General features: G+C 36.8%; 1 protein-coding gene across 1 annotated transcript; it reads left to right on the top strand.

The window, feature by feature from the left end:
* Positions 1 to 3,063: 3,063 nt before the first annotated feature.
* c6ast4 (six-cysteine containing astacin protease 4) lies at positions 3,064 to 4,428 on the top strand. Its single transcript, XM_056748752.1, has 6 exons — positions 3,064 to 3,145; positions 3,325 to 3,468; positions 3,633 to 3,750; positions 3,849 to 4,027; positions 4,119 to 4,200; positions 4,296 to 4,428. Exons 1-6 carry the CDS (start codon positions 3,064 to 3,066, stop codon positions 4,426 to 4,428), a joined length of 738 nt encoding a protein of 245 aa, XP_056604730.1.
* Positions 4,429 to 13,314: the final 8,886 nt, after the last annotated feature.

Genomic DNA, 13,314 nt, shown 5'->3' on the forward strand with positions numbered 1-13,314 from the left:
TAATAATTGGTAACAAAGTGAAACTGGAGTGTTGCCAGTGGCTCAGAGAAAATGTGCTCTCTGAAATAAAAATAAAATAATAGGCGTATGTCATTTTTAAATGAATATAAAGACATTTATGTTGCTGTGTGTTTATTTGATGATAATTTTACTATGCCATGCTGGAAGTTACTTATAGATGCAAAGAACTTCCGGTGGACTAAAACATGCTTTGTCCATAAAAGTTTTATAAAAAAATCCTTAGCAAAATGCGATGAAAACACAACTTTAAACTATTATGAACATGCAATATTTAATATTCACATTGTGCCATTCTCATTCAACGCATGACAATCTAGACTACTTGCATGAACTCTTGGGTTCAGTGAGTATCAAACACTGCACTGTAGCATAAAAATGTACTTACATGGATAGCTGGTGTATAACCTAAACCTTCTCAACAAATCTCTTTTCTTCAAAAGGAAGGTGTTTCCAATTCGTGAGGTATTTCAAGTTATATTTGGCTTTTACAGGTTATTAGACAACACCACTGACAAACTCTGATGTTTTCCTGGAAACCTATAGTAACCTTCAAAATAAAGTCATAATAAATGCATTGAATACTTTACACTTGCAATATCCCTTTCTCAATTCTAAATACTTGAGATCTTGCATGTATTAAAGTGTCATTCCAAAACTATAATAAAAATAAAACTTTAAAATTAGACAAAAGATACTTAACAGATACTTAATGTCTCTTTGACACATTTAATTCATTTACCACCTGAGGTTCTGTGTTGTTCCGTGGCATTCAATCAATAGTGTGCCTTTTTGTTATTACTTTCTCTTAGCCTAATTTCAAAGAAGTACGTCTAACCATGAGAACTGACACATTAAAAACTATTTAAATTTTTGCTTCGATCTGAATGTATGGTAGTTGTAATCTTTATCAAATAATCATTTTCTGATCTCAGCTCTTGCTTGACCTCAAATCAGTGTTTAATGTTTAAAAAAACACTTGTTGCGAGTGGGTAGAAGTTAACCAAAATTATTCAATCAAGTAATTCTGAGAATCTAGAGTGTACTTGACACAAACACATGGAACCACTTTCCATGATTGATTGATATTAAACAAAAGAGATATCTTGAGGAAGTATATGTAAGTATGTAAGTTTCAATCCAGTAATGTCTACATTCGACAATACCAGTATATTCACTATATTGTGACATGCTATAGTTTGAAAGCATGGTAAAAAATTTACTTTTCTATAGGTACCTGTTTTTACTATTTCTAACTGCTAATATCCAATGTTTGATCAGAAATGTAACTTTAGATAATTTAAGATAAAAAGGTCCTGTTACTGATTTCTCATCCTGTGAAGGCACCATATGGTGACAGGGAAATTCACACATGTTAACCAAGAAGAAGATTACAGAATGAACTCAAACTCATAATCTATGCTTATTTTGAAAAACAAATGAATTTTTGTAAACGACATCTGCCAATTTCTCAAATGTTCAATGTTTGACATGCACACTTATTTTTGTTCTGTGACCATAATTGATTAATTCCTATTTTTGCAATAAGACCCTGCAATGAAAAAACAATGGATTTATGTATCATTATGTTTTATCTTTGGATCTCATCTTGGGTAATGAATTTTTAATAGTTGTTAAAATTGTAATTAAAAAAGACTCTTGGCGTTTCTAAATGCTACAGCAATCAACACCAAGAAAAAGAGCAAATAAAACAAACAAACCCAAAGAAGTGTACTGAAGATTCTTAAGTTGTTGACTTCTATTAACCTGCATCAATGTATTGTTCGTGTAAAATAAAAAGTAGCACACAAATTAACCTTCATACAATGTCAAGATCAAAATCATCTTGAGTTGATTTATCAAAACCTAATTCACTCCTACGATCAGTGATCAAGACATTTATTCAGGCTTTCCTCAGAGATCATATCAGAATTATAACATCTTAAAACACATTTTAATTTTCTCATTCAGTTTCTGTAATTCTTAATATTCCCTCTCATCAGTCTATACAAATTGTGTCTGACATGTGGTGATGTGAACTTACATGAGGGAATTTCCCACCTGTTCACACCAAGGTTCCACAAATCTCAACATGATAAAAACTTGATGGCCATATTTTGTCCGTGTATCCTTTTTTGTTTATGTCAGCAAGTTCTGTTGCCACATACAAGAAAGCCGTAGTATAAAAGTGTCCTCTGCATGCCGGATTGCACTGGCTTTGGAAATCTAAGGTAAGAGAAATTATGTGTTTTGCCCCTTGAGGTCTGTTGTAATATTTGATGAAATTGTCAAAATGTTTGTGAAGAAAGGCCTATAAATTAAATCATAATGTAGATTTACATGTAAGATTTTAAATTTGCTTAGCAGGTTTTTTTATAGTGTCATGTGGTGAATCTAGAGTTTGAGTAACATATGTCAACACAAGTTAGGTTTAATGGAATTAATAGTATTATGTATATTTTGTGTGTTTGGTTGATATTTTAACATTAGATTCGACTTCCTGTTGGATTATTAAATGCTGTCTATTGCTTTAGATTTCTTACACAGTTTAGAAAATATTACACATGACAAAATGTACAGTGCAGAAAGAGGCAAAAAACCCAAAGCCTCCACCTAATCAATAAAGATCACAAAATTATATAGGAAAACTGAATTGACATTGCGTATATCTAGTCATCCAAGAATCTTTTAGTTTAATGCATAAGTAAATCGTTTTGAATTAAACTGTTTTGCTGTGCTTCTGTCTGCAGGTCTTTGCCTGCCATGTTTGTGACCAAAGTGACTTTTGGCCTGTTGGCCATGCTGCTGGCTTTCTCTGTTGAAGGGAAGGTATGAGATTGTACATGCAGATGTTTTACATTTATAAATGCAAATACATGTAAAAACTGTTGCTGACTGTTTTTTATTTATTTTTTATTTTGTGTTATCTGTGGTGTTCTGGCAAACCTCAAATGTAGCCTGGTAAGTCAAATACTTCCAGATTTAATACTGCCCAGATTCAAACTCAAGAAAGATTTTTATGGAATCCATTGATGAAATGATCTGATGTGTTTTATTGTAGTTATTGAGGAGGACCTTGCTGAGCTGCCTGTGTCTGAACTGTTGCATAGAGCCAACAAAGGCATTGGTACGTATACACACAAACACAAAAAATAGCTTTTTATACCTCTGATTATGCTTCATGTGTGCTGAATATATAATTTTCTGTAATCTTAAAACAATAAAATAATACACTTATCTGCATGACCTGGGGTTCATGCATATGTTCAGATACTAAGAGTCAACTATATCTTCTATTTCTGTAAGTTCCTGAACCCGATGAGCCCAAGCTGCTGGGTGACATTGCTGTGAATGAGAAAAATGCTGATCCCTGCACATCATATAATTGCCTCTGGCCCAAGTACAGCGACGGCAACATTTGGGTACCATACGTCATCGCCAACCATTACTGTACGTTACTCATTTAATGATTTATGATTCCATTCAGTGTCTCAAAAGAATGAAAGAGTATCAGTTTGCAGAATTGATTGCTAGAGTTTTCCAATTAGTGCAGAAGCATTTCAGTCTGAAACAAAACAATGTTTCCGTAGCAAACGTTGTCTTTACCCCCTCAGCCTCCAGTGAGCTGCAGATCATCCAGCGTGGTTTAGACTCTTTCTCTTCCTCCTCCTGCATCCGTTTCTTCCCTCGTAGTACTGAGAGAGACTACATCAGCATTGAGTCCCGTAGTGGGTATGTAACAGAATCACGATTACGGTGGAAACAGAAAAAAACACATACAGACATAGAATTAATATTAAATTAAAATATGGTTTACTTTCACCTTACAGATGTTACTCATTCGTTGGTCGTCAGGGTTCTGTCCAGACTGTTTCTCTGGCCCGTAGTGGCTGCCTTTACCACAGTACTGTCCAGCATGAGCTGCTCCATGCTCTTGGCTTCAACCATGAGCAAACCCGCAGTGACCGTGACAGTTACATCCAAATCATCTGGGACAACATCCAAGACGGTATTTGTTCAATACAAGACCACAAAGCTAGATATTCAACCCTGCTAGATTTTTATTAGGATTAATGGTGGATGTTTTGTTTGCTTATCAGACATGAAGTACAACTTCAACAAAATCAACACTCTTAACCAGGGTACTCCCTATGACTATACTTCTGTGATGCAGTACGAGAGGTGAGTGACATCACTTTTGCATCAAAAAATTATAAGGTTTCTCTTTGTGTAAGGTGTACCTGATTCATATTCTAACGGTGTCTGTGTATCTACAGATATGCTTTCTCTATGAATGGCTATCCTACTATGGTTCCTATTCCAAATAGCAATGTTCAGCTAGGTGGAGCTACTCAGATGAGCCAGAATGACATCACCAGACTCAACAGACTCTATCAGTGTTGTGAGTGACATGAAACAGATATTCATCTTTCTTCCCCATATCCGTTTCTCAAGACACATTTGCAAAGTTGTTTGTTTGTTTATATATATTTTTCAACTTTAAAGGACTAGTGAAAATATTAAATATTCGAGTACTAAGAGGATGCTTTACTTTTAAGTCCTCAAACGCATAATGATTGCTCAGGATTTAGGATAGTTATTTTAACTGATTATCTTAATGTTTGCACAAATTGAAATTTTATTAGGATGTTTTTTTAAATTTACTTTTGTTTTATTTTTTCAATAGGAGGAGCAGAAAAACGTTCAGTGCCATGGAAGGCATCTCTTTATAAGCTGTAACGTGCAAAATTAAAATCATTAAAGCTTTAATGAAAGAGAACATCAATCCTTTTGTCAATTTATTAATCAAAACTCATACAGACTCAGTATGAGTTTCTGAAGTTTGAATGCACCTTAAGGGTTTTTATAAGTAGTCAAATAGAAATTTGCTATCTTTGGGTAAAACATCTTAAAACAATCTTAAAATTGTCACAAAGAAACTGACTAGGTCCCGAATTAACATCAATGAGCTAATCAATACTTTGGAATCTTAAAAAAAAATATGATCCAAGAGGATATCAGTTTTCTGTGCCATACATGTATTTCCACAGATGAGTTGGCCTATTATATGTTATTAGGCTATGCACAGGAAGTTTTTATCAAGTGGATTCTATAATGTCTTATGATAAACGGGTACAGTAAGAATGTTTTCTATGCATAACAGCAACAAAGTCCCCGTGAACTGGAAGGTTGCGATTTTTTACTTCCATATTTTGACACATTTGCAAGTGGAATGAGAAAAATAGTGGACATGGCTTTCGTCATTCACTTCGATTTCATTGTATGTATAAAATCAGCCGTTGCGTTTTGTAATGGAACTGGCTGCAGACTGACAGTAATAGGGGAGGAGTTAATGGTTGCTCCGCCCAAGCCGTCAAACATTCGTCATCTAAGATTGATAGTCAACACAGGACGGAAGTGCATTTTCAGATTTACCTAAAGATTTTGAGGGCACACAATTTTTTAAAAGAGAATGACCCACATTGATAAACTATTTACACTGAATGCTGTCATATTTCATGAAATAATAGGCATTGTAATTTTTTATTTCACTGGGACTTTAAAGGTCTCATGAACTGGGCTTGTTTATTGTTCTATACTGTTGTTTTGTGAGGTCTACTTCGCATGGTTTTTACATTAAAAAACATCCAAATCAATAAGCAATAGGCTATTTTCTACACAGGTTTTGAGGCCGGCTCTTTAGGACGGTCATTTTAATGGACGTGCGGTATTTAAGACTAATTTTAAGTACATTTTTGTAAACTCCCACTGCTTTGATTGGATAGCAGTTTGCGTAGTAAACTTAATTGGTGCTTCCTGTGAATTTGGTTAGAGACGTGGAGTTAGGTAACACCATTCACTGTTTTCACACAGCATAAGTATTATCTGGAGACCTCCTGTGATTTACAAATGACCTCCCCTGACCTTACCTCATGTGACGCATTCGCACGGGAGAGAGAGACGGTAGAGAGACTCTGATTTACTCAAATTTACTGACTTATTTTCCCAGATGTGATGGCAAGGTTTTGCATATAGTTTGTATAAGCTTCATATGCTATAATCTTAACTCGAACACCCGTCTAAAATTATGCATTTTTCATATTTTTAAGTTTTCCACAACAAAACTCACAAAGGTTAAGTAGTTTGCATCTCTGTATCTTACCATTTAACATTTTTATTGTGAAACCATTGGCTTTGTTATGTTTGCCTTCCTACATCTCATTACACTGCATGGGCTAAATCCCGGGGGGAAAGTAGGGGACACGTTCCCCTCCGTCCGAGGGTTGTCCCCCCCAAATCAATTAAACTCGCTTTCTCTATTGTCATAAATATATTTTTGTTTACCTAAACTAATTGTGTAATTAGAAGAAAATACAAACTCAAAAAATGCGTTTTAAGCTTAGAAACTGTTGAGTTCCCCCTCCCCTGCCTCTCACAGTGGTTTGGCCCACTGCCTGCTCTCCCCATTCATCTCACCTGCGCATTGTGCAACAGGCATTTGGCTCAGTTTATCAGTGGTTGTTGAAGTCCAGTAAGAAGGGTATTTTATTCACTTTAAATGAAGTGATTCTCTTAAATGTAGTTGATGCTGATTCATTAATAATTTAGTTGTTGCAAAAAATGCTGATTACCGATGTATTTTCCATGAATCTGCTATGTTAGTGATTAAAACGTTACTTCGCTAGAAAAAACGTTAGCTAGTTAACATTAGCTTGTTACATAGGACGTCCAACACTGCAACTAACATGCCGAAGCTGTTTTCCATGCATTGTTTTATTTTTGGCGACCTGGCATGCTGTGAACAATAACGGCCACAATTAGCCACCGATCCTGCCATTCAGGTCCCGTGTCACACACAGCTGCGAACATACCGGTTACAGTTTTGAGACGTTGGCAGTGCACTATATCTAGCGTTCACAAAAGGTGAACAGCTTTCATTCAGGTGGAGAAGGTCGTTTTCTCAGCATCTATGATGTACTGTGACTTTGTCAGATGATGTTGCAGAATAAATCAGTATAACAGTTATAACAAGTGTTAACAACTCATTGTTAACATGTGGGGCAAATGTGGCCTAATGGTTAGAGAGTCGGACTCGTGACCAGAAGTTTGCCGGTTCGATCCTCAGGGTCGGGCGGTTAATGATTGAGGTGCCCTTGAGCAAAGCATCTAACCCCTACTTGCTCCCCGGGCGCTGCAGTGATAGCTGCCCACTGCTCTGGGTGTACGTGTGTTCACCACTTGAAAAAATACAAAAATAATCAAAGCATGATTTAAAGAGACTACAGGCGAGCATGCAAGTGACATTAAAAAAAATGTTCCCTGAAAAACTGAAGACAATCATTACACAACTGATCAGATGCAGGCAAGGAGCTAGAGGTATCTACATTGAGTAAACTGTTAATTGTGTGGAATAGCCTTCTAGGATTATTTTGATTATTTTAAAATAATACATGAATAAAATGATGATCTTGCAATATCAATAGCCACTCTATAATGTGCCAAGCAGTCTCTCCAAGCTTGGTAAAACACGCTTAAGCCAGTTCAACACCACTTTTGCTCCAATTTCCTGCATTCAACCTTCTCTGAGCTCAGATCCTCATTATACCAAGGGACCGTACAAATGAGACATGACATGTTTTTAGGGGAGCAAAGAGCTTTCCTGTAGCTAAGTGGTAAGAGCATTGCGTCAACAACACAAGGTCATGGGTTTGATCCCAGGGGATTGCAAATGCAAAATGCATAAATGTAAAGACATCTAAGTTGGATTTGAGAACATTAATAAATGATTAACCACTACACCAGTTAGTGTATTGGATGGACTTAAAAGTGAAGCCCATTTAGGCTACAATTTTCCAGTTATAGCAGGGGAAACATTATCTGACAGCTGGGAATTTTTCTGTCAGATTCCAGAAGTTAATAATCCGAGGTCGGAACCATCTGCAAATGGGTGCAAATGGGCTGCACATGTCACATATCCGCTCCATGCCACCAGAGTGCGCCACACACCACACTGACTATTTTACCCCGGACCCTACTTCCCAAGATCCCCAAAGATTACACCCTCACCTGCTGCCTATCACCAAGACACTATATAAACCACACAGACTCCATTACACACTGCTCATTATTCTTGTCTAGTGCTTAATTCATCCTTGCATTGCGTTTGACCCTTTGTCTGTTCCTGTTTTGTGACCATTTACTGCCTGTCTCAACCTTATGTCTGTTAATAAATTTGCATTTGGATCCGACCTTACCTTCCCAATCCCTTTGTTACAGAATACTGAGCCATACAAGGATCCAGCGGCTCTACAGATCAACAATGTAGACCGTCTACCAGCTTCTATGTCTTCGACAAGGAGATTTATCTATTCAGGATTATGTTCACCGTTTCTGTGTTGTCATATGAAGTTCTGCTTCATATGATGAAATTTTGTTCCGTATTGGACCAATTAAATCGTGGCTACCTGGAGAGAAATTTAAATCTCCAAGAGACTTGATCGATAATGCCCTGTTATAATGTGGATCTGCCTTCACTGTGGGTGAGGCCAAGGAATTTAATTCTCCTAAGAATTTTCGTGGAAGGGGTCAGAGCCAGCAAGCTCCGGTGCTTATTTACCCTCAGAACACTACACTCGTGATTGCTACTCCTGTGATCAAGATGGCCACCAGTCCTGAGACCGCTCGCAAGATGGTCTCAGAGGCGTCTGAAGTATGTCCTCTTTCTACTGTGGTTCCTGTGGTGGCTACAGCTCTGTGTTGGATGTGGTTTACGCTCTGTTCCTCAGCCTCCCCAGAGGTTGCTGCAGCCCACGATCCTGAGCCAAGTCCAGTGCATGATTTTGCTACTACATCAAGTTCAGTCCACGAATCCGTCCCCTCGCTCCGTCCTGGACTCCACTTCCTGCTCTGCCGACTCTGCTTCCAGCTCCACCCTTACTCCACCTTCAGCTCAGCCTAGACCTCCGTCTTCCGCTACCCCTCTGCCTCCCGTGCAATTCTTATTGACCTGGCCCTCCGTCTTGCCCCCTGTTCCGCCTCCGCTCCAACCACCATCCTGGATTGTATTATTACGCCGATTACAAACTCTAATGTTTCCATCAGCAATTGCTATTTATTTACCATTATAAAATTAATTTCCTTTACAAAAACCTAAATGCCCTCACTGCGATTTTCCTGGAAACCTTTAGTAACCTTCAAAAATAATGTCATAATAAATGCATTTAATATTGGATGTCTTGCCTCTATTAAAGTGTCATTCCAAAAATAATTAAAAAAAACTTAAAAATTTCAGAGAAGATACTTAACACATTATGTAGACATGTTTCTGTGACACACGTAATTCATTTACCCCCTGAGGTTCTGTGTTGTTCTCCAGTATTCTATCAATAGTTCTTCTATTGTACGTAGTTTGTATTAGCCTAATTTCAAAGAAGCACGTCTAACCATGAGAACTGACACATTAAAAACGATTTAGATTTTTGCTTTGATCTGGAGGTTTCATGTTGTAATCTTTATCATAATAAATCGTAATCAGTTTTTCTGATCTCAGCTTTTGCTTGACCTCACATCATTGTTTAATGTTTAAAAAAACACTTGTTGCAATTATGTAGAAGTTAACCAAAAATGATTTAATCAAGTTGTTCTGAGATGTTTGAATCTTAACATACTTGATTCATTCATGTTCCCACTACATGAAGTATGTGAGTAGATTGTACCTGTTAATTTTACGATAAGAAAACTTGAGACAAACACATGGAACCACTATCCATGATTGATTCATGTTAAACCAAAGAGCTATATTTTTTTAACGAATGAGGAAAAACAAGGATAAAGATATCTGTGGTCTTAAAAAAGACAACAGCACCGTTCTGTCAAAAATCCCACTTTTTTGTTTTGTTTTTGTGTGTAAGTCTTTTTAGGTTGCTTTGAATCATAGTAGACTATGTCATGTAATGTTTATATCTGAGAATTCTGTGGTCTGATTCGATTGTTAGATGAGTTTCTGTGTGTGAAGGTATACTTCACTCTCTCCTGGCAGAGGGTGTGAAACAAATGCACGCGGGGGATGCATGAGGTGATATGTGGCAGACTGCTGGTCTCTTAGCAACAGCACATGTACAGGAGAGTCGGAGAAATGAAATCGCTCTTAAAAGTGAAATATCTTACATTAACTGATATGATGATACCCTCTTTAAAACAAGATGTAATGTTGACAGTAATTGAGAGATTTTCTTGTGTAAATTTGAATTCAGTAATGATACACATGAACTTGACCTAACCTAACCTAACCAAATATTTTTAACAGCTTCTGCGACACCAGCAGCCATAAATGAGTGATACTGTAACACTGAACATGATCAATCTCTGTGCATTGCTGTAAAAGCCTGTAAGGACAATGTGAATGACAGGGACACTCTACAACATATTTCTAGGTTAAAGTGTTATTGTACACATTTTTACATATGACCAATTGTTTCTATTGATAATTTTTAATATATGTACTTAGACAGTAATTGAGAACTATGATTTAAAGTTTATTCTCAGAGGTAGGATAATGAAAAAAATGATTGACAAAAATGGGTCTGATCACGAATAAGGAATATTTGACTCTCATAAATAGAGCAAATACTGCATAGTCCATAGTTCCCAATTCTTCTTTGTAGTGTCTTCATACGTCCCTCCTAGACAACAGTGTGCTCCAGTTAGTCCAAAACTGTCTCCTCCCTCCCCCCATCTGCTCCTCAGGAGGTGAGAATGGGTTTGAGAAGTCCCCCTGGGGGATGGATAAGCTACCTCTCTCTCAAGATTCAAGAAAGGCATGATAAACATTTTTTTACATTGCCAAAGCACAGGAAAATTAAATATAAACATTATGCACAATGTAACTACAGATTAAGATAAAATTAAAATAAAAGTATGTAATTATCTACAGTATATATGCTGTATATATCAATATAAACATGAAAGAGTAAAGTATTGATGACATTTAGTGTTTAGTTCTGCTGTGCTGGTTGTTCTTTTGTCCTTCTTTTGTATCTTGCAACATGGCTTGAGCTTTTTGAGTTTTCTCCCAGTAAGTATAAAATCTTGTCCTTTTGTTGAAACTGGTTTATGTATTTGTTAAAGTTTGTAAACTGGGGCAATAATGTTTCCCTGATGTGTGAATACTTTGGACATGAGATTACAAAGTGATTTCCGATATTTTGGTCAATGTTTCTGTCGTTTAGACAATGAAGAAGTGTGCTGTTAATAATGTTACAGAAGAGTTTACCTAGGTTGCTGTTTACACATATTCCATGTTAATTAATAGGGTCGAATTAGTCTCCGCTTCTATGGATTGGAGTTATAAGGCCTTGGTTCCAGAACTTGGGAAATATACCTGTACTAAGGATGATAATAAACAGTTTAAGAATGCAGAGTGTGAGTTTTTGATCTGTGTATTTAATCATCTCATTTAGGATACCATTGATACCACTTGCTTTTTGGGATGTACGGTTTTGTATATTATCTCTCTTTCTCTCTTTCAGATCTTCTCTCTCTAATATTCTCTCTCTCTCTCTCTCTCTCTCTCTCTCTCTCTCTCTCAAGACATAAACAAATGCTAATGAAAATCTAAACTCCCAAAAGTATCCTTCTTACTCCCCATGGATTGGATTGACGAGGGAGCTGTTGATTTGATTTTTGGAGCACATTTCAAGGCTCAATATAAACACAAAAAATCAAAGAAGGCATTTCTTTGTTCAAATCTGATACCATAATTACTTGTACTTTGAACTTTATTGACAGGACCTTTAGAAGAAGCAGTAAAAGACAACAAAATGAAATATGCAAATCTGAAAATGTGTTCCATCTAATCACCATAACTGGGGAGATCTGTCAAGGAATAAGTTATTCCCTCTTTTTGACTCACTCACACATGCCCACACACACACGCACACGGTGTAACGATATGCGTTATCATATTGAATCGTTCGGTACGAGGCTTTTGGATCGGAACACATTACAAACCAAACGGTTTGTTTGACTAATCCTTAAAGAAAATAAAATATCTTAAAGTGTGTGAAATATGATGTTCTCAGTGCGACTTCGCTCAACAAGGCAACCTAAACGATGAGAAAAACACAAGTACACTTAACCATTACTCCAGTCAGGCATATGTGGGATTAGATGAGATGAATGAGATTAGGCTACCAGACCAGAAATAGAAGATCCTCCAAAAAACAACAGGTCTGTTTGGGACCACTTTGGTTTCTCTGTTAATTATGAGGGGGATGGCAAGAGAGATGTAGATAAAAACTCTACGGTATTACGCATCTGCTACACGAGAATAAACTACACAAAACTTCAAACATGTCACTTCATTTACGCCAACACCACCCCAGTATGTCAATAACTGGCACTCGACAAAAACAAGGGAAACACGCACGCTACAGAAATGCCTGCATTAAGGCAGGCATTTCCAATGTATTCGAATAAAGTTTTATTCAATTTTACTTTCAAATGTTTGGTCATAACAGATTGACATTTTATTAGGATATGTAGTTGTTGCCTCTGTAGTTCCATCACTGGCCAAGTAAAAAACACAAATGTGGGATTATCCATTTTTAGTTTAAATTTAAAAGTTGAATATTTTATTTTGATTATACAATTCCTGTGTTCAGTTCATCTTTCTGGAAAAAACTAACAATTGAGAAAAAACAGATTACGTGGTAACCATGGTTACTTTGTATTTGTGTATGTCTAGTGTCTTCAACAAAATAACATTTCATTTTTTGTTATATGCTGCTGAGGAAACAACACAGAAGATGGGTCAAGTATAGCTCATTGTTCAAAGTAAACCAATCATGATTTATGATGTTAGTCTTAATAAATAAAAATGTCAAAAAAATCAAGGACATTATTCTGGTGTTTCTTCCTGTTTGCTGTATCGAAAACGTACCGAACCTTGAATTTTTTGAACCGTTAAGCCCCTAGTTTCCATGTTCGCTAGGGACATTCCATAGACGTAACGGTTTTTATAATGTACAAACTGTAAAAAAAATCATATTCTCTACCCCAGACCTAGATTTTCAAAAAAGTTCATTCTGTATGATTTATAAGCTTGTTTCCTCATGGGGACCAAAACATTTCCCGACAAGGATTTTGGATATTGCCTATTGCTTAGGGTTTACCAGGTTCACACACACACACGCGCACGCACACACACACACACACACACACACACACACACACACACACAGTAACAGACTGCTGCCTTGAGGCATGAGGTTTGGCACCTCTCATTCCAGCACAGCT

This window comes from Triplophysa dalaica, chromosome 1 (assembly GCF_015846415.1).
Source record: "Triplophysa dalaica isolate WHDGS20190420 chromosome 1, ASM1584641v1, whole genome shotgun sequence".
Taxonomy (NCBI): domain Eukaryota; kingdom Metazoa; phylum Chordata; class Actinopteri; order Cypriniformes; family Nemacheilidae; genus Triplophysa; species Triplophysa dalaica.

Coding starts and splice junctions, on each gene's coding strand:
- c6ast4 (XM_056748752.1), top strand. CDS start 3,064: ATGTGTTTTATTGTAGTTATTGAGGAGGACCTTGCTGAGCTGCCTGTG. Junction 3,469..3,632: donor CGTCATCGCCAACCATTACT/GTACGTTACTCA, acceptor TTACCCCCTCAG/CCTCCAGTGAGCTGCAGATC. Junction 3,751..3,848: donor AGCATTGAGTCCCGTAGTGG/GTATGTAACAGA, acceptor TTCACCTTACAG/ATGTTACTCATTCGTTGGTC.